General features: G+C 41.2%; 1 protein-coding gene across 1 annotated transcript in view; it reads right to left on the bottom strand.

Moving 5' to 3' along the window:
* Positions 1-23,292, bottom strand: part of doc2b (double C2-like domains, beta) — a 190,928-nt gene that overhangs the window by 26,727 nt on the left and 140,909 nt on the right. Inside the window, exons 5-6 of the mRNA XM_071205513.1 lie at positions 15,929-16,038; positions 7,619-7,745 (exon numbers count right to left, since the gene is read on the bottom strand). Coding sequence (XP_071061614.1) covers positions 7,619-7,745; positions 15,929-16,038 — 237 coding nt within the window. The remainder of the gene's footprint in view (positions 1-7,618; positions 7,746-15,928; positions 16,039-23,292) is intronic.

Here is a 23,292-nt window from a genome sequence, read left to right as displayed (position 1 = left end):
CCTTGGAAATATGTGTTTACATAAATTGTGATCAAAACGTTTGAGACCCACTGAGATAACTTAGACTAAAGTGAACTATCTAAACACTCGGAGTCCTTTACCTCACTGAGCTGTAGTTCAGTACCCAACCACATCTATCAGCAGTCTGTACAAAATAAATGATACAAGTAAAGGTAAATAGATGTAAAATGTATAAATAAGAATAAATACACTGAGTGTAAATACAGTATACAGCAGTATATAGTACTTACTCCGGTTGTGTATTGGCATATTTCTGACCATTAAAATGTAATAAATTGTGCAGCTGTAGTCCTGAAAAGCAGCCAAACTCTGATTGGCTGATTGATGTCAACTCTGTGGTGGATGGTGAGTAAATAGCCTCATAAAAAAATAATCTGCCATGATCTTTAGAGACAAGAAAAACATCTGAAGTGACAAAAGCGAGCCACATTTTCCTTCAGTATAAATGCAAACATGTCCTCACCATGTTCATTACCTAATTGGATTTTTCAGCATGTTATTTAAAAAGTCCCCTGTGAGCTAATTAACTGATTAATTGGTCGAACGATAGCTGCTCATTCAGTGATAAACACTGAGGATCTTCAAGCTTGTACCTTTTCCTGCCGTTTGATGAAATATCAATCAGTCAACGAGTCAGTTCTGTTAAAGGTTAGTGCTTTTACTTTTCTCACATCATTTATTCGCTCCCCGGGACACATGAAGCTCCCCATAGAGAAAAATATATACCGCCGTGTTTGACTTCTTACAGAAAAGCAGCCCATTCCACTAAAGAGCAATTTTTTGCTTTTTTATTTCGCCAATGACTTAGAAATGCAATTTACCAGAAACACTCCGCAGCGGCTGATTGTGTGAATATGCACCGAGCTTTCCCGTACATCAGCATTATTTTCGACCACACACACAGTACAGTGAGGAAACGCTCCGAGGCTTAACAACTTCAAGCTTATCAGGAGCTCGAGTAATGTGGGAATCGGGAGTTCTTTCAGTTTCGTTTGTGCCATTTTCAAATTGATATGCATTAAAAAGAAATTACTTCTCACTGGAGAAAACATTTAGTCCTCGAAAAAGCAGTTTAAATGACTTTGTTTCTCGATGAATCTTTTAGAGATAACAACTTCCTGTCTTATTTGTGTTATTCTGACTAGCCCTCCCCAGTGGTTTTATTAAATCAATGTACTACAAAGCAATCAGGTCTGCACATTTATGACAATTATCTGCGTCCGTGCGTGTCCATGTTTTACAAGTGGAGAAATATGTTGAAAATAAATGGAAACGGTTTGCCCTTGTGTTGCACTCATGGATGTTTTATAACGTCTGGAAACCATTGCCAAGAAGGTGCCCATTTATTTAAACAACAAGGCATTAATAAAATGCTGAAAAACGCTTATCACTTCCTGCTTTGCACATCCTCAGTCCTTACACTTTACGATTAGGTGAACTTCATAGCAAAAGACCAACACATGGTCTCTTCTGCAATTCAAGTTTTAGCAGTTACCTACATCAATAATACATTTCTACAAACACAACAGTCCATTGAAAGAGGCCCAATTCTGCTTTTTGGGGGTTGTCCCTTTCCTGTAGTGTATTATGTAGGTTTTAGTACATGTAAATGGTCTGCAAAGGCTAAAATCCCTAAGTTATGCACACCTGAACATCAGCAGGAGAGGACTCTTTAAAGTGGAGACACTACATACTGATATACACCTGAACATCAGCAGGAGAGGACTCTTTAAAGTAGAGACACTACATACCGATATACACCTGAACATCAGCAGGAGAGGACTCTTTAAAGTAGAGACACTACATAGTGATATACACCTGAACATCAGCAGGAGAGGACTCTTAAAGTAGAGATACTACATACTGATATACACCTGACATCAGCAGGAGAGGACTCGTTAAAGTAGAGACACTACATACTGATATACACCTGAACATCAGCAGGAGAGGACTCTTTAAAGTAGAGACACTACATACTGATATACACCTGAACATCAGCAGGAGAGAACTCTTTAAAGTAGAGACACTACATACTGATATACACCTGAACATCAGCAGGAGAGAACTCTTTAAAGTAGAGACACTACATACTGATATACACCTGAACATCAGCTGGAGAGGACTCTTTAAAGTAGAGACACTACATACCGATATACACCTGAACATCAGCAGGAGAGGACTCTTTAAAGTAGAGACACTACATAGTGATATACACCTGAACATCAGCAGGAGAGGACTCTTTAAAGTAGAGATACTACATACTGATATACACCTGACATCAGCAGGAGAGGACTCGTTAAAGTAGAGACACTACATACTGATATACACCTGAACATCAGCAGGAGAGGACTCTTTAAAGTAGAGACACTACATACTGATATACACCTGAACATCAGCAGGAGAGAACTCTTTAAAGTAGAGACACTACATACTGATATACACCTGAACATCAGCTGGAGAGGACTCTTTAAAGTAGAGACACTACATACTGATATAGACCTGAACATCAGCAGGAGAGGACTCTTTAAAGTAGAGACACTACATACTGATATACACCTGAACATCAGCAGCAGAGGACTCTTTAAAGTAGAGACACTACATACTGATATACACCTGAACATCAGCAGGAGATGACTCTTTAAAGTAGAGACACTACATACTGATATACACCTGAACATCAGCAGGAGAGGACTCTTTAAAGTAGAGACACTACATACTGATATACACCTGAACATCAGCTGGAGAGGACTCTTTAAAGTAGAGACACTACATACTGATATAGACCTGAACATCAGCAGGAGAGGACTCTTTAAAGTAGAGACACTACATACTGATATACACCTGAACATCAGCAGGAGATGACTCTTTAAAGTAGAGACACTACATACTGATATACACCTGAACATCAGCAGGAGAGGACTCTTTAAAGTAGAGACACTACATACTGATATACACCTGAACATCAGCAGGAGAGGACTCTTTAAAGTAGAGACACTACATACTGATATACACCTGAAAATGAGCAGAATAGATTTTAATAATAAAATGAACATGTGTACAGAAAAGTCTCCCCAGACTTCTGGCTCTGTTTGTTGGCCACGTTTCACAACAACCCGTCCTGCAGGGTCCGCAGCGGGATGCTAATCAGAAATCTCCGGGGAGCGGACTCTCTCTCCGTGAATCACTGATGACTTTTACACGGCGTCTCTCTCTGGACTCGTGTGCTCGGCATCCATTTCATCTGCCACGCCAACATGTTTCAGTTTACTATCAGATCTATTTCCTGTCTCCTCCTCTCATTTTGGACAACTGTTGTGTCCGTTTATCAAGATGCACTCGGTGACAAGAGCCTGACAGGAACCACAAGAGACAGGAAGTGAGGGGGGAAGTTCAAACCTCACAGAGGACGCTAGAAATCTATTAACAAATGAAGCTCAGCACAAGTTCAACCAGGAAGACCGTCTTTACTCATTAATTCACTATTCCCATGTTACTACTCACTCTCCTCTCAATAAGTGATCGGGGCGTCACTCCCCAGCTTAACCAATCACTTCGCTCTATTCTCACAAGCCTATCATAGCGCTCCGCTAACCCTTTTAAATCTGCTCTCCCCTCTGACAGCTGTCATTCCAGGTGACTCTTCGCAACCCCCCTCCTGTCTCTCTGAATCCAGGGTCAAGCTAAGCCCCTCCCCTTCAGACCGAACCCAACCATCCATTCACCACCACCAGGGTCAAGCTAAGCCCCTCCCCTTCAGACCGACCCAACCATCCATTCACCACCACCAGGGTCAAGCTAAGCCCCTCCCCTTCAGACCCACCCAACTATCCATTCACCACCACCAGGTTCAAGCTAAGCCCCTCCCCTTCAGACCGACCCAACTATCCATTCACCACCACCAGGTTCAAGCTAAGCCCCTCCCCTTCAGACCGACCCAACTATCCATTCACCACCACCAGGTTCAAGCTAAGCCCCTCCCCTTCAGACCGACCCCAACCATCCATTCACCACCACCAGGTTCAAGCTAAGCCCCTCCCCTTCAGACCGACCCAACTATCCATTCACCACCACCAGGTTCAAGCTAAGCCCCTCCCCTTCAGACCGACCCAACTACCCATTCACCACCACCAGGGTCAAGCTAAGCCCCTCCCCTTCAGACCGACCCCAACCATCCATTCACCACCACCAGGGTCTAGACCCCGGGGGGTTTAATCGGATCGGTTCTCCCCTCCCGAATGATACTCCCGCACAACGGGGCCTTATCGCCAATAAATATGTATTCTTACATCAAAATAGTCTCTCCTGATTGAAATGCAGACGTCTTATTTTCTATTTAAAACTCACAGATAATCCATGGAGCATGGCTGGCCTTTTTGCTTTAACTTTACTTCTTCTCTTTGTTATTTTTTAATCGGGTAGATAAATAAGCTATCATGAAAAACATGCATCGTTATACAATATTTGTAATGATATCTGACTAAGGTATGCGTTAGAATAAGTGAAAATAAAGTGGCCAAGTTAAATGGCATCAGAGGTGGAAAGAGTTAGGCTTTTTGACAGCTGAGTTGACAGCCTGACTACAGTAATATGTATGTACATTTGAGTATTATTAAATGCTCATACCATGAAAACACCTCATTATTTTGACACACATAACTCCAACAGTACATGTGAACGACCTGAATAAACACACACAACTAACAGACCAAATTAAATACGATAAAACATTAAGCATATACAACATGCTGCTCTCTTTCACAGAGCTTAATTTCCCCTTTTCCAAACATTAAATCCACTTACACAAACAAACACGCTGCTGTGCATTCTCCAGCTAATTGTACCATTGGCTGACATAAAACTCAATTAAGATTGTCTGGAGGATGCCCATGAATTGAATTAAATGCGCAGCATAACCGGACACCTCGGACGTGAAGATGGCTGTAAATGAAAGTAGAGCTGAATAACACAGATATGCAGCACTCTCTGTTCGTCTAGCTAGCAACAAAGCAGCAACAATAATGTTAAAAGGGAAGTGACCGGCTTCCAGGAAACACTCAGTCCTTTGGAGCTTCCAGGGAAAATGGGATGTATTTCCAGGAAAACAGGTCAGGTGATATCCTGGAATAAAGGGAAGCTTTCCTTGTACTGCAGCCATGATCAATTCTAATTTCCTTTACAGTACAACGTGTGGAAACTCGTCATTAAATACCAGAGTCTGATCCTTTGCTGTTCACACATTTCTGTGCCAGATGTCATTATCCTGCCTGATGCTCACTTGATTATTTTTCTTTTTTTCGCGGCACCTGAAGATCGTTGACATCCACCATCTTTTTGAAAGCTCAATAAAATACATTTCCTTTTTAAATAAAGAAACGTACTATGATTGGTTGTCAATAAGGTTTGTTATTAGCATAGATACAACTATTTATCTTCATTTGGTTTGCATAATGTCATTAAATAGTTACGAAATGTATGTTTTTCTGGCTAAAACCAAAATATATCCACTATTATACTGCATGCAGTTTGCTTTTCAGCCCAACTGTATACAGTTCAATCGACCGGACTTCTTTCTGCAGATGTGAGCGTCCTTTAACAACGGTCAATAAGTCCTTGCTGCACATTATCCCTTACATGCTTCCATCTTAAGCTTGGTTAGTTAGTTAGTTTCGTAACGGACGTAATGTAACAGTTGTAATGGTTGTAGCTTTTCTCAGACACGGAGGGATACTGACTTGTTGTGAAAAGTAACTACAATTCTACCCGTGGTATACGCTTATTATATCACGGCTAAGATTGCTTGATTTGACTTGTCTGTTTTATAATTAACTTTCGACTGGTCCAAAAAGCCTCTGCATGTTGTGATGGTCAACATAGATGCATTAAAAGCTCCCCCACGGTGACATTACTGGAAGGAAATGCAATAAAAGACAATGAGAGCACGGATGGAGTGAGTCCATCTACGCTCTGCTGTGGTTTCAAGCAGTTCTCACATTCAATTCTCCGAATCATTTTCACATTTAGTCACGGGGAAGGTATAGGTTCAGCGGGAAACATCATGAGAAGAAGTGTTGCTTGTGGTTCAGGGTATAAAAATACATGTGAGTCAGATATCAGATTTGACCGTGTACATCATTAATTGTTGTTCCCACGTCATCACCTTACAGAGATTCTGATTCATGCCATAACGATGTAGAGAGGTGATGTTTCATATAAAAAAAGTATAAAAAATGGTTCTACCCGAATGAAATCAGGTTTTTCGTTGCCGCAATGATAAGTGCCTGAAAAGATTCACCAACTATTTTGATATTTATGCATTTTTCAAGGAATTGTTAATGTTATTTGAATTGAAAAGCGGTTTTCAGCCTCTGAAAGGTCATTATTTTGAGTAATGCTGCTTTTTGCTGTTTTAAATCATATTAAAATGAATATTTTTGGGTTTTCCATTGACATGAAACCACATTTAAAGAAATCTCGTTAGAGTTACAGAAACGGGAATAGACATGTTTCACTTTCACATGAAAAATGAACATATTCCTGGAAAACTGGAATAAATATAGTTTTCACAGCAGCATATAATATATATTGTAGAAGAATTATGACCTGCTTATAATAGCTTAAATAGCTATATGCAAATGGTAATACAGAAGTGTACGTTGAAATACATCGCATTTTCTTTACGTTTTTCGTCGTGGCATTGCATCCTGTTTCGAGATTTGTGTCGTTTCACTGCTATTGGTATCTTTTATATAGTTAGACATACAGTGGCGGCGCCAGAGTGTTTGTGTTGGGTAATCTACGGTAGGGCTAACCCATACAGTGGTGGCGCTCAAGTCAGTATTTGCAATGTAATTACATACACGCTATATCGCCCCCCTTGACAGTGAAACGCCACGCGTGAGGTTTAGATTATTTCTCAATCCAAATGGAACTGTATGAAATAAAACGGCACATTTGTCTTGTAGTAAATAAAAAGGGATCCCTGTGAACGTATGATAGTACACGTTGAAGATCCAATACACGTTGAAGATCCAATGGGGATACTGAAAGGCGGTTCCGATTGATCTCAACCAGTAAGGCATGACGCAGACCCAACGTGTCGTTGCTCTGATTGGCTGTAGGTCTATTCAAATTGCTTTCGGAGGCATTTTGATGTGACCGCGGCCGCGCTGATATTATAACGCCAGAGAATTTCCACACCTTTAGTGTATAAAACTCCCCCACTACTTAGACTATTCCTTGCACCCCTCTAGCATAAGCCCGAATGGTCTCAACCATATTGCATCAGTAACGTGCACTTGTTGTTACAGCAGGGTCAGTTTGTGTGTTGTGGACACGACCCGTATATTTTCACAAGCCGTATTCTCAACATTTAGCATTTTGCTTATTATTTAATTTAATGTGCTACTTTAACATCATTGTTCATGGTCGGGCTAAGCCATTTCTTGGTATGGCTGTAGCCTACCCCAGCCATACCCTGGCGCCGCCACTGTAGACATACATGATCTAAAAAACCAAGCTTTAACATGTATCGTCTTCGCTCTAGTTTCTCACTTATTAACCAGGAAATCATATTTAGAGATACTTCTGTCAGACCCACCGGCAGCTGTTTCTCCAGGCAGTTGTTGAAGTTTTTGATTTGGTTGGGCTTCAGCTTCTTGAGAGGGATTCTCGTTTCCCCGATGAACTCGTTGTGTCTGAATTTGTCCTCATCACACACGGAAATCCTGAAAGAAAAGAGAAGAGAGAATAAAGCTGAGCTCAGGATATTTCTTGTGAAGCTTTAAACAATAAAACCGCCCGAAGCTCATCATCCTCCATCGCAGGGATTCAATTCAAACTATCCCCTTCTCTATAAATCTGACTCTTTCGCACTGAAGCCACGCGCTGAGTTCATGAGCCTTTTGTCAGACTCCATCAGCCTGACAGAGGATGATGGGATTATTACGCTTTAGGATGCATTCGGCCGTCTCCAGATCAAAACACTGACATATTCTAAAGTGAGAAGATGTTTCAGAAGATGGAAAAATAACTTTATTCTGTTAATGTCATAACTATTTGAAACCAAATCAGGACTTTAACTTCCTTTCACTGTGCAGATCTTATAGATTTGATTACTGCACTGTGCAGAGTTTCATGCAGCGATAATCGAAGAACTACCAGACCATCCTCCGGTGAAATCCTCAGATACTCGCCCCGCCCCCTTACTGTGTATCGCTCACTGATTGGACGATGCAGCGCATGCACTGATCTGGCTGCTGTCAGACGATCAGCTGTGCGGTGTCATCACAAACAGACTTCGCTTCATGTGACTTCAAAACTCATTTCCCAGGCTGTTTCTCAATCTCGAGGAAACTGGCTACCAAGCCAATATTTCAAGGATGTTACGTCATCGAGTGCCGCCGAAGGACTGTTCCAATCTCCAGCATACTTGGAATTCCACCGAGGCCGCGTCCTTGGTTTGGGGGTAATTTAGAGGCTGCACATGGGTAGACTTCGTGTCCTTAAAATCCCCACAATGCTTTGCGCACAGACCAATTTCCCCAAATCTGTGGCGGAAAATGTAAGGCGGGGCCTCTCATATGACGCACACCTGCACACTTGCTCGCCTGTTCCACTCGTCGTTTTCCGAGGCTAGGAAGGATTCTTGCCTAGCTTCTGAAGCAAGTGACTCGGAAGACATGTGCTACCAAGCAAGCATCCTCGCGATTGAGAAACGGCCCCTGCTTCCCGTGGTTTCCTTGGTGGGAGGGACTAGTCGCAGGGAAACAACGCAAGTGAGGGACGCAAGGAACACATTTAAAGTGAAACGATTCATTTAACTTATTTTCTACCACAAGTTAATTACCCAAAGCCTCTGTACACCCCCTTCTATTTACGTGTAATGGTTTGGTCCTGCCTCCAAACGCGGTGCGGCACCGGCACTTGCAGAGAGTGAAAGCATGTGAGGAGGGATGCTACTTAGCCTACATACGTGTGTTGTACCATGTTTCAACGACCAACAAAGTCAGGCTCTAAGAAAAGAAGAGAAAGGAGAGAAAGACAAGAGAGAGGGACTAAAGGGCGACAGTATGTCACCCAGTTTTTCACAAGAAAAGGTGGGTGTGGTCCATGAGTGGTGGAAATTAGTCTGTTAGCTAATGTTTTTTTGTTTACTAAGCTGACATTAAGTACTGTTAATATCTTTACAGAAAATTCAGAGGTCTTTAATTTCACTGCTCTTTTAGCTGATATTTAAAGGTGGGGTAGGTAATTCACTTCAGAAGCCATTTTTGTTATATTCCATGGAATGCTCTTAACATCCCGATAGCAATGAATATATTAAATGCTTTGACAATAATTACAAAAAAATTCATCTGTGGAAGCCGTGGCGCTGTAAAAAGCACGACCAATCATCTGAGCCGGCCCGGCTAAAGTAATTGGATAGCCTACCTGCCTGTCAGCCTTCCATCTGTGCACAAACTTATCTCGTGCCCTCATTGGTCATGTGCACGTTCGTTGGAGGAGGGGCTCTGTAAGGAACTCTGAAGGAAGGGGCAGATTTTTTTCGGTTGTGTACTTTCAAATTCTAGCGCACTCGAGCTGGTTTCTCCATTCTTACCTACAGTACCTACCTACCTTTAATAAATGCAGGCACATTTGTAGCGCCTATTCATACTAAATCAGTTGTCCCTCCCCCTGGTACCAGGTCCAACAGATCCATCTTTAGGCTCAGCAGCCCTGTCCCCCCCATAAGGCTGAACCTGAACCAGCTTTTCTCCCAACTGAAGGAGGTGAGCAGCATTGTGTTGAATGCCACTTAACATATCTGAAGGGAAACTGGAATACAATATATATATAACAAAAAGCTAACATCTAATTTAAATTATACATTTCAAACACAGCATTTTCCCACATAGCCAATGATCTATATAAAACAAAAAACTGCTTTTAGTCTATTTAGGATGATGGACCGTTTGATGCATTGAGTGATCAGTCTGTAAACAAAATGTTAATCACCGACATTTTGGTTATGATATTAATACTAATGTTATTATATTAAAGCAGGGGTGGGGAACCTCCGGCCCCCGGGCCGTATACGGACCGCTAGACCATTTCGTACGGCCCTCGAGGTAATTTATAAACAAAGTGGCCTGTGCCTGGTGGTGGGGCCCAATGTGATATATTTTCATGGGGCCCAAAATCCCTGGCGGCGCCCCTGCCTGGAAGCTTGACTTCATGAGACGTTGAAATCTCGTGGGACAAAGACTCCGGCAGCCTTGAGAGCGAGGCGGAGCAGTTTCTCTCCACGAGCTGCAGAAGCGAAATGCTTGATGGGAAACGACTCGCTGGTATCTCAAGCTGAGCGCTCATTGGTGGTTTTTACCCCATGCTGGGGATGAAGCTCTCCCATTGGCGCGGCACAAGTTTGTTGTTGTTTTGTGTCAGTTTTACGTCGCCACTTCCATTCCCATTTTTCATCATCGTTCCACAATGTTTATCATCATGAAATTAATATCTATATATTTTATACTTTACTTGCACTACTTACCATTTTCATACTTTATATATCTTAGCATATTCATACACACTGTTCATACTGCTCACAGGCTGATATCTAGTGTATTCATACCCCACTGTTTATTCATCATTCAATTCGTTCTATATGTTATTCTGTAGATTGTGTACATTACTTTCCACTTCACTGCTTGTTGCACCTGGTTAGAAGCTAAACTGCATTTCGTTGTCTCAGTACCTGTAATATGTGCAATAACAATAAAGTTGAATCTAATCTTGAGCAGGAACAAATGTATTTACTTAGTACATATCTGACATTAACGATTAAACACATGTGTGCATTCTTTATAAATGCAAACCGAGTCAAGCCGACTCCGAGCTGTCCGACTTCAGGCGAGCTTTTTGAGACCTCCCCCGGCTGCAATCGGCTATTCTCGTCTACTTTCGAGGCGAGCCGCAGCTCATCTCAAACAAGCCTACTGGCTAAGGAATAACTGAATTTCATTCGGAGTTGATCTCAATAGAGAGGCGAAGTCCCTCCCTTTCCGGGGGAGCTCCACGGGACCTTATTTCGGAAAAAGTATGTATTGAAGTCAATGGGGAAAGATTATCTTTTGATCCCGTTTGAATTGTGCCACAAATTCCACATATGATGTTTGTCAATTTAAAAGATAATTTTGCAAGTTACATTTTTTTAAATGTGTCGTGAAACTGTGAAGTAATTTTTTTTTTTTTTTGTGAAACCGCTCAATGAACTGCATCTCCCGTCTCGCACCACACACCAAGACGGCCGTCACGTTGACATATTTCACTTCTTTCTCTCAGAATGAGGCGGAAATTATTCAAAGAGGTGAAAATCACTCCGAGTCAGGGCACGTTGAGAGATGTGCACACACACAAGGGGAGTTAGTCGGTTCCGTGAGAGCCAGCATGCGGGACCGGGACTCTGGGATTTGTAGTCTTTCTAGTTGCGTATTTTTCATAGTCTTTTATTTCAACAGTTTTACGACAAACTGTGACTTTTTTGACACGGAAATTATCTTTTAAGATTGACAAACATCATGTGTGTAATTCATGGTACAATTCAAACGGGATCGAAAGATACTTTTTCTTTCCCCATTGACTTCAATACATACTTTTTCCGAAATAAGGTCCCATGGGGTGGAAGTAGATGGCCGTGACTTCGCCTCTCTATAACAGCGTGGATACAATCACAATTGTTCACTAGAGCTGCACTAACCAATTCACTTTAAAATAAATGTTTCCTGCTAAAATTACCCAAAGATTCTGTGTGTGAATATACATATTTGTGTGTTTTGGACTGAAAAAACAAACATGTAAAGACATCATCTTCAACTGTGGACCTTGAGAAACTGGGATGGACACTCTTTTAATTTGATTGCAAATGAATTTCGTTGTACTATTTGTAATGACAATAAATCGAATCTAATTTAATCAATAGGCGCTTTCACACCGCAGTACTTTTCCCACAAAGGTTCATCAGAACTTAGTTCATGAGAACTCTTTAGTTCGCATGAACTAAGTACAGAACGCGTTCACACCGGAATAAGTCCCTGGGGGAGGATTATGCAAATGAAGCCGCTGACGTCACTTCTTCTTCATCTGCTTTGGGTGTACTGGCAGGCCGCAAACCACTTCACGGCGTATACTGCCGCCCAAAGTCCCCGGCCGGAAGTCCTCGGAGTTGGGGACTGACATTTTACTTTACTTTGACTTAATTTTGATTTACTTCTGAGTAAATCGCCAGAACGCCGACACCTCCTCATCTCCACCGCTCCCATGTTTTATTTTGTGTTGCCATAAGTTAGTCTTTCTGCGTTTCTGCGCTGGGCTAATGCTAATGCTAATAATGCTAATGCGAGGATAATAAAATGGCTGCTTCACAAAACTTTTTGGGAGTTTTACGGGGCGTGGTTTGCAATCCGGAAAAGGGGGTGAAGGTTCTCATGAACTAATTTAAGTTCTGGCTCTTTTTGGTGTGAATGCGACATTTCGGAACTAAATCGGAACTAAAGTGGGAAAAGTACTGCGGTGTGAACGTGCCTATTATAACAGAGGCAGGCTTTTTAATTGTGAAACAAAGAATTCTCGATTAAATAGGGGTAAGGTCAAGAAAAGCAAAACTTTATTAAGAGAGCAGATTTCATAACAATAAAACTCCATATTCTTTATTATTAGATTATAACCTAATAATACAAATACAAATAAACTTTAGTTGCATCCCTATTTTCACAGGATTTCACTTTTTTTTTATTTGATTCAATTGAAAACCTTGAAGTCTCAGTGGAGTATTCAGAAACATCACATTGTGTACAATGGATAACATAACATACTGAAAACGTTTCTGACGTCTCTGCCAGCATGCATTGAAGGAAACGGCCTTGGTGTACGTCTTCTATATTATATAATGTGTTCGTTTTCAATCCTCTGAACCCATAAACACTTGCTTCATCTTTTCAGTGCATCCTTTACTGTATGTCTGCCAGTGTAGTCTCCGATCAATAGAAGAAGATCCCTGATATCACACACTGACCTGCACATACAGTACACAGAGCTTCACTTACACTCCAGATCTATATTCCTCTCCAGCGTTTCATTACAATTATAATGAATGTCGATTATCGGTGTGAAACCGCGCTGCTCTCCTCAGATCTTGGCCCTGGATAAATGCAGGATATGTAAGCACTGACATGATTCACACTCTTGTAGTGGAGTACGCTTCGTGTCAAGTGCTTTTCTCCAACAACCAGCCTCTGGAAACATGCAGCCTTTGTGCAGCAGTGATGTGTGTTAGCATCTTGCGTAGGGGATGTGATCAGAATCACAACGATACACACAGAAGTTATAATATCTGCTGCAAGGACAGGTGCACATCTCAATCTGTGGAGGCTTCTCTCTCTGTATTGTTCCAGGGAAATGGTTAATCAAGGTGCTGTTTGTGAAGAGATGTGTGTGCGAGCGTTAATCAGATCATATATCTCAGGAGGTGTCGGAATACTTGACGTCTATTGTTTTTGCGGGAGTGAAACGGTCATGTCTTTCCTGCACTGCAACACAACAAACCATGTGTTGTCAGTTTATAACAATAACATGATAACCAACAATAACCTGAAAGTTGGTGGGATTTATCAGGAGGGGTCTTGAATGTTTGTGTAACATCTCGTGCCCATCAGTCGGAGAGTTGTCAGGATATTCTGGTTTGAAACAATCCTTTTTTTTTTACGTACGGCCCGTCCACACAGCAGCGTTAAAAAAATGCTTCTGCCCATTGACTTTGAATGGGGTGACGTCATTCAAAGTGAAGATTTCCAGGATTTTCAGGATTCAAAAGTTGAGCAATGTTCAACTTTTGAAGCTGAGGTGGAAGCGTCAGCCAATCAAATCCCGTTTATGCAAATCTGACAGTACAAGCGCTAGCCAATCAAACCGCGTGCAAGCTGGGAGTGACATACCGCAGTTCATTTTCTATAGTCCTGAAAATGGAGGAGAAGTTAGTTATTGCGGTAGCAAATCACCCGGTTCTTTATGACCAGTCCCTATTTACTTACCGGGATACAAACCGGAGGAACCAGGCATGGAGGGAGGTGGCAGAGACAGTGGGTGAAACTGGTAGGTTTTCGCCTGTTTGGGGATTTTATATCCAGTGTACTTCGTTTTAACATTGCTATTGCTTTGTATGTCGGGGGCGGGAGATTCATGTGATTGGTTGTTGGTCGCGTTGCTCGCAAAAAATCCCCAAGCTTTCAGACACGCCCACCTCCAAGATTGTCAAGATTTTTTTAACGCTGCTGTGTGGACGGGCCGTTAATCGTTTCCAATCCAATCCACATTATGTATATAGCACATATTAAAAACAGAGGGTTTACCGAAGTGCTTCACCGCCACATAACATTATAATAAAATATAATATTACAATAATAGATACAAGGAACACATAAGAATAGATAAAAGGCACATAAGGGCTCAGACAAATAAAAGCATAACAATCGATAAAACATAGCTCAAACTGACTCGAAAGCATTTGCTCCGTCTGTTTGTTGTTCACCTTGTAAAGCGGCCTTGGGTCCCTTGAAAGGCGCTATGCAAATGTAATCTATTATTATTATTATTATGAGTGGCTACCCTAAAATGTGCATGATTTTCAATCCTATTAATCCTATTATCTGTTTGTAAGATGACAAAGAAGAGCGACACGTGTCTATTCTTAAAATCCAAAGTTAAGTCTTTAAGTTTGTTTCTAGTTCAGTCCAAAACCCAGATATGCGTACCAAAAGACACCCCGGTTGTAATATTAGCCCCCCAGGTGGGAGTAATGACACTTTCTCTCTACGAACAACACCGTAATAGTTTGGTGCATGGAGGGAAAACAGAAAACTTAGATCCCTCTGTGCGTGCGGCCCACCTTTCGTTGGGATATGTTACCGCCGTGAAGCTCCTTGAATGATTACGCATATGATTGTATAACCTACTTTACTACGGTGATAACACTTTGGTAAAAATAAAAGAGGCAAGAACAGTGAAGTAACACTTCCGTTGCATAACAGCTTTATCATAGAAGCAGATGCTCCTGATCCAGGTTTTGGTCAGGTGTTGGAGAGAAATACTAATAACCAAAGAGCAGGAAGTTATCTCACGGCCGATTTAGATTCAACATAAACAGGATTTCCGTTTCAGTAAAAATATCATATTTGAAACCACATGAAATACAAGCAGCTACACAATCAGACGCTATGAAGAAGAGAAACTATCAAATATACATTTCTTTACTCCTTTCAGTCCTTTTTCAAAAACGTCCCTCTCTTACTTTCACCTCTGTTTCACTTTTTTTGTTTCTGTTTGTCCTTCTCTTGATTGTATTCCCCTCAAATAGTCGAATGTTCTTCCTTCCCTCCCTCCTATCCCTTTCTATCACATTCCATTGCTTTCATTACCTTCCCTTTCTCCTTGGTCTCCTTTCATTTCTTCCTAACCCTTCCCTTCCTAATCTTTCCTTCCCTTCAATTCCTTCAATGATTCCCTTCCATTGCTTTCATTTCCTTCCTTCCTCTTTATCTCTCCTAATCACATTTCTCATGTCACCTTCATTTCACCTACAATTCCCTTCCTTCCTTTCCTCTTTCCATTTTCCTTCCTCTTATTTTGTTCCTTTCATTTATTTTCTACAAACTATCACTTACATTGTTCTTACTTTATTCTCTTTCTTCCAATTGTATTCAACACCTTCTTAGTACCTTTTCATTTGAACTCTTACTTGTTATTCTCCCTTTCCTGTCTTTTACATTTTCCATCCTTCCTACTTCCTTTTTCCTGGTGGTCTTTCCTCCTTCCCCATCATTCTTCCAGTCCTTCATCCCTTCCTTCAGAACACATACAGACATCAAGTTGGGAGTACCTGAGTGTTTTTCGGACCATATCCTCGTCTGTGATGCCGTAGTAGGTCAAGGTCTCGCTCCAGACGGGGTTCAGTGTGTTGTGCAGGGTCTTGGTTCGGAGTTTATTGGCCTGAAAGACAAAGATAAAAGTGTGTAATTTAACAGGATACAAAATGAACTGCTGGTTCCCCTCCTGCAGCTCAACAGAGACGCTCATCCCTCAGGTTTGAAGCTTCATTGAAATGCTGCCAGAGTTTTATAAACGTCCGGAGAAGTCTCTGTGCCTCGCTGACAGTTTGTAAATGCATTAGCTAACTGCTGCATATTGAACACTGTCGGAAATGAGAGATCAACGGCACACCGCATTTATTCAAAGTGACATGCATAATCACAGCATTGCAGGAAGTGAAGGATGTTGACATGATGGTAAATAACCACATCGACTCAGTTTGTGTGAACGTTAAACTTTCTGAGTAAACAATGTTCCAGACAAAGACCTGAATCAGGCTAACACTCACATTTCACATTTGATTAGCTAGTATAGAAACTGGCTGCGACAATACTGCAGAAGATTAAGGGTGTTTCTCCACAACGAAAAACAAACAGTAAACAACAATTTAAATGGGCTCATTTCACGTTCATATTAGTATTTTGTCGAGAGAAAATCGCGGGATTTTAGCCTTTGCAAGGCAAGGCAAGTTTATTTATATAGCACTTTTCAACACAAGGCAATTCAAAGTGCTTTAAAAAAAATGAAAGACATTAAGAAAATGGCATTTAAAATCAGTCATTAAAAAGAAAAGCTAATAAAATAAACATTAAAAGAAAAAATACATGGATAAAGGTTACAGTGCAGTTTAAGATGTGAATAGTTCAATTAAAAGCAGCGACAAAAAGAAAAGTCTTCTTGCTGGATTTAAAAGTAGTCAGAGTTGCAGCGGACCTGCAGGTTTCTGGGAGTTTGTTCCAGATATTTGGAGCATAATAACTGAACGCTGCTTCTCCATGTTTAGTTCTGGCTCTGGGGACAGAAAGCTGACCAGTCCCTGAAGACCTGAGAGATCTGGATGGCTCATCATTTAGCAGGAGGTCAGAAATGTATTTCGGGCCTAAACCATTCAGTGCTTTATAAACCAGCAGCAGTATTTTGAAATCTATTCTTTGACACACAGGAAGCCAGTGTAAAGACTTCAGAACAGGAGTGATGTGATCCACTTTCTTAGTGTCAGTGAGGACTCGAGCAGCGGCGTTCTGAATCAGCTGCAGCTTCCTAATAGATGTTTTAGTGAGACCTTTAGTGAGTGAAGACACCATTGCAGTAGTCCAGTCTACTGAAGATAAAAGCATGGACAAGTTTTTCCAAATCCTGCTGTGACATTAGTCTTTTAATCCTAGATATATTCTTTAGGTGATAGTAGGCTGATTTAGTAACTGTTTTAATGTGACTGTTGAAACTCAGGTCAGAGTCCATGACTACACCTAGATTTCTGGCTTTATCTGTTGTTTTTAACATTGCAGGCTGAAGCTCAGCGCTCACTTTTATACGTTCTGCCTTGGCTCCAAAAACCATTACCTCAGTTTTATCTTTGTTTAATTAGAGAAAGTTCTGACACATCCAGTCATTGATTTGTTCAATACACTTACTCAGTGTTTGAATTGGAGCATAGTCTCCTGGTGAAATTGTTACGTACATTTGTGTGTCATCTGCATAGCTATGGTAACTTATTTTGTTGTTCTTCATTATCTGAGCCAGTGGTAGCATGTAGACGTTAAAGAGAAGAGGCCCCAAGATGGAGCCTTGAGGAACCCCACATGTCATATTTGTCAACTCAGATGTGTATTTACCGATAGAAACAAAGTTGTTTCTGTCCTTTAAGGTAGGATTTAGAACCAATTTAGAACTGTTTCCGAAAGTCCCACCCAGTTTTCCAGTCGGTCTAGTAATATGTTGTGGTCAACAGTGTCAAACGCAGCACTGAGATTTAATAATACTAACACTGAAGTTCTGCCACCGTCTGTGTTTAAGTGGATGTCATTAAAGACCTTTACAAGAGCAGTCTCAGTGCTGTGGTTTGGACGAAAGCCTGACTGGAACACATCGAAACAGTTATTTAAATGCAAGAAATTACTCAACTGTTGAAAAACAACTTTTTCAATGATTTTACCTAGAAATGGCAGGTTTGATATGGGCCTGTAATTGTTCATTACTGAAGCATCTAGATTATTCTTTTTTAAGAGCGGTTTAATGACTGCAGTTTTCAGGGCCTGTGGAAAAATACCTGAGTGAAGAGATTTGTTTACTATATGAAGTAGATCTGAGGCCATGCAACGAAAAACATCTTTGAAAAATCCTGTTTGATTAATATCAAGGCAGCAGGAGGAGGATTTCAGAAGTTGTATAATGTCCTCTAGGTTTTTATCATTAATCTGATGGAATTGTGTCATGATGTCTGAATTGATGTTAGGTGGACACAGAGACAACATATTTGCTGTTTCTGATGCAGAGGCACTGACTGCTTATCTGATATTCTGAATTTTTCAGAGGCTACTGACACTGGGGGGTTAGTTAGTCTGTCGACGGTAGCGAACAAGGCACGTGCGTTGTTTTTGGTAATGATGTCAGAGAAGAACGATTGTCGTGCGTTTTTCAATTCCAAATGATAAAGGCCAAGTCTCTCTTTATAGATTTTAAAGTGAACCTGAAGATTTGTTTTTCGCCACCTGCGTTCAGCTTTTCGACATTCTCTTTTTTCTGTTCTCGTGGTCATGGCCTTTCTCCATGGAGATATTTTCTTGTCAGACACTTCCTTTACCTTGGTTGGAGCAATGGCATCTATAATATTTTAATTTTTTGAATTAAAATGATATACTAGCTCATTTACTGAGATGTTAGCAGGGGCAAGTGTGGAAGAAAAATTCTGAGTAAACATTTCCCTAGTATTTTCAGTTAAATATCGCTTTGTGGTTATCTCTTTTTGAACATTTTTGTGAACAGAAATAGAGCTCTCAAAGAAAACACAGGAATGATCAGAGAGTGCAAAATCAGTCACTGAGTGCAGACCATTTACATGCACTAACATCTAAATAACACACTACAGGTACTAGTGGCGGCGCCAGGGTATGGCTGGGGTAGGCTACAGCCATACCAAGAAATGGCTTAGCCCCACCATGAACAATGATGTTAAAGTAGCACATTAAATTAAACAATAAGCAAAATGCTAAATGTTGAGAATACGGCTTGCGAAAATATACGGGTCGTGTCCACAACACACAAACTGACCCTGCTGTAACAACAAGTGCACGTGACTGATGCAATATGGTTGAGACCATTCGGGCTTATGCTAGAAGAGGGGTGCAAGGAATAGTCTAAGTAGTGGGGGAGTTTTATACACTAAAGGTGTGGAAATTCTCTGGCGTTATAATATCAGCGCGGCCGGGGTCACATCAAAATGCCTCCGAAAGCAATTTGAATAGACCGACACCCAATCAGAGCAACGAAACGTTGGGTCTGCGTCATGCCTTACTGATGAGATCAATGGGAACCGCCATTCAGTATCCCCATTGGATCTTCAACGTGTACTATCATACGTTCACAGGGATCCCTTTTTATTTACTACAAGACATGTGTGCCGTTTTATTTCATACAGTTCCATTTGGATTGAGAAATAATCTAAACCTCACGCGTGGCGTTTCACTGTCGAGGTGCATGTAATTACATTGCAAATACTGACTTGAGCCCCACCACTGTATGGGTTAGCCCTACCATAGATTACCCAACACAAACACTCTGGCGCCGCCACTGACTACAGGAAAGGGAAAACCCAAAACGCATAATAGGCCCCTTTTAATTATTGTGATCATGTGAGCCATTCCTTATACAAAATACTGCAAACCTTGGATATGTGTATATTTTTCACATTTCTATTCAATTATACATTTTTAAAACTGCATAGGTCTTCCTCTTTAATCTCTGATATAATGCACTTATTTTATTATACTAAGAAATGTTTTTTAAATAGTTTTTCTACTCTATATTTGCTCCTTTATAAGGAACTTAATAACGGAGACCAAAGCTAATTCCTTATACTGTATGTGTAACCCAACTTTGCCTAAAAAGATATCAACCTACAAATCCCTCTGCATGCAGGACGTACACTGACAATAATTATGACACGGCTTTATCAGTGTAATATTGTGCGGGAAAATCCTCCCGAGAGAAGACGTGACGAGGATGATGATGGTTCTGTGTTGTGGGTCTTGTGTGAGAACATGTGATTCTTTCTGAGGATTAAAATCAATTATCTGCTGTGATTATTGACACGTCTGATGGCGGGGAGCCGTGTAATGAGACTCTCGCTGATTGTTTCTCCTTCAATCAGTGGCTCATCCCACAGGAAGACGGGAACACACACACACACACACACACACACACACACACACACACACACACACACACACACACACACACACACACACACACACACACACACACACACACACACACACACACACACACACACACACACACACACACACACACACACACACACACACACACACACAAGGGCAAATAGAGATACCATCAAAATTAGGGCTGCACAGTATATATAATTGTTATTATCGTCGGAGCAAAGCAAGACTTTATTTTTGTATTGCACATTTGTTTTTACACTATCAGAAATCCTTTATTTTCCTTCCTTCATCAGCTGACGGTCTTATTTACAATAAACATTTAGTACGTCTCTGGGAAACACAGTAATGAGGGGCTTTTGCCTGATTCGTTGTGGATTAAAACTGATCCGTTGATTATATTTACATGTTTCAATCATGTCGTGATGCAGAATCTATTAAGACCAGGAAAGCCCTTTTGCAGACGGCACTTATTATATATTGTAACGGTGTTGTGTGTGAAGTAGCTTCCAAATGAAAGCCAAGATGTGATATTGTATCTATTCTCTATGAGTCTCCAAAGAAGTGTTGCTACATGAAGGTCGAGGTGTTTGAGGGACACCTTGAGGTTTTAAAACGCCCTCCTTGGTTTACACTAAGTGGATTGCTGGCAGCCTAGTAAGAAAGTGAAGTGATGCATTGAATTGCAATTGTAGGAGACTGTAATCAGCTACTTGTGGGTGTGGACGTCAATAAATCATAGTAAAGTGTTGACCTTAAGGTACGACTCTACATGTTTTTAATTAAAGCGTTATGAAGTTTGCGATCTTGAGAGCTTGAAAAGCGACTGGTTTTATAAGGGTGGTAAAAACAATGCATTTTATTCATTTTAATTCTCTTAAGTGTGTTAGTGTTAAAGGTCCCACGTCATGGCCATTTCTACTGATCATAATTCCATTGGTGAGGTCTACTAAAATATATTTATATTGTGCAATGTTCCAAACTCACATTGGTTTCTCACAGCATCTCTGTATAGTCTGTGTATTCACTCTCTGTCCTAAACTGCTTGTTGGAGCTCCTGCCCCCCCTTCCTGTGAGCCCAGTCTGCGAGACACAGCGAAACCCAGCCCGAAACACACCCGCAGCCTGGCTGGGAGTTTGTGTGTGTGCTCAGGCTGAGTTCCACGGTGTCTCGCCGACCCCACACCAGTGAGCCAGCTCACAGTGTCCCGCTCCTCGCAGCAGCCAGACTTGCAACGTCCCGCTGTGTGTGTGTGTGTGTGTGTGTGTGTGTGTGTGTGTGTGTGTGTGTGTGTGTGTGTGTGTGTGAGGAAGTCCGCGGATTGGTCCAAACGTAACGGCTCCGCGGACGTTACATTACGTCACTATACCTGAAACACCTCACTATACCCACGAAGTAAACAATGGAAAAAGAGAAATGTCCAACGAGGCGTTCTGGGGCAGCACAGACAGGTCTTCTCTGTGTTAGAGTTTTACTCGCTACAGGGTGCACTTTGAGGGTTTGTGACTCTGCAGACCGTTTACAAGCAGAACAACCTTCATAACACAAGGGGACGGGTGATAACCGGAGAAGCATGACATGTCACCTTTAAATATCAATTGGTGTATTTATACAATAAGCAACATATTGTGGATAGGAAGTAGGGCTTCCCAATTTGGCGAACCATTGCCTTTTGCTATGGAAATATAAGAAACAAATGGTATCGTACTTGCTTGGATGAAAAGGAAAATGCAAGGATTACTGATAGTTTAAAAATGGGTTTTCCTCCAGTCATACGTACAAAATTAAAGTACCGTAATAAATGCAAAAAACTAAAAAATCTGTAAAGTACTCTTTTTTTAAAATTAATTCATATTTGACAAAATTATTATTATATAAAATAAAGGATCTGTACCAAACTGAAATGTTATATTAAGTGTGTAAGATTTGATTATTTCACAAGTCTATGCTGCGATTTCAGTCAGGTTTTGATCGATTGTTCCGCTCTAATGATCTCACATTAAAGGGGAAATAATTCAGCGCCACCTGCTCACAGATGGAGGGGCAGAGCTACAAACGAGCAACCGGTGTCACAAGTCATTTCAGCTGCTGAGGTTTAAGAGCCTTTGCTCTCGAGCCAATTATTCCAAGACTTGTGCATAGACCTCAAGCTGAACCACCTTGAAAGGCCACCATATCTGAAGGAGAAGGAGAGACAAACAATATTTGCTCTGCAGGTGATCGCTCTGCAGTATCAGGCAGTTCAGTGTCCGAGCTTTAATCAGGTCCTTCTTAACAATCTCTTATTTCACCTGCCGGAAGCTGCCGATTGGTTTCCCGTGTCTCACAAATATTGTTTTGCTATTATTTCAGAAACAAATCAAGCTCTAAATTGTGGGTTTTGTTTGACGCCCATGTTTTGTTCACATTCACGTATTAGATAGATGTTCACACCTTTCTCACATGACCTTCAATGCGCTGTTAGTATTAGCAGTTTTGGACATGAAACGTTTGCCAAATATAACGAGATATGGACTTCATGGGTTATTTTATGTAGCTATACTGTATGCAAAAAGCCTTAATTGCATCAGTAAATCAGCTTGTGGTGCTGTGCAAACATCATCATTTTACAGTAGCTAACCCCTGTCATTTATTGACTGTTTAATTTAGAATAATAATTAGAGGCATTTCTCTGTGTTTGCTCGTGGTCTCAGAGGAGAGGAAACTATGGTCGGGCTTCGCAGCGGAGCGTGACACTTCACTTCTGATTAGACTGCAGGCAGAACTTATGACCTCTTTAGCAAGTCTTAATGAGGCTCTTAGACCGAGCCTAATGATTGTTTTGAGAGCGAGCTGAGAGACATATCAGAGGGAGAGGAGGTGACGACATCTTGTTTTTACTGACAGGAGGATGCACAGGGCCTCCAACTGAGACAGGAAACAAATCCCAAGTAGCCAAATGCTCTCATGGAGTTTTGTTTCACTTCCCAGTCT

The sequence above is a fragment of the Pseudochaenichthys georgianus genome, chromosome 14, assembly GCF_902827115.2.
Source record: "Pseudochaenichthys georgianus chromosome 14, fPseGeo1.2, whole genome shotgun sequence".
NCBI lineage: Eukaryota > Metazoa > Chordata > Actinopteri > Perciformes > Channichthyidae > Pseudochaenichthys > Pseudochaenichthys georgianus.
The sequence above is the reverse complement of the archived record's forward strand: the minus strand, read 5'-3'. Positions and strand labels throughout refer to the sequence as shown.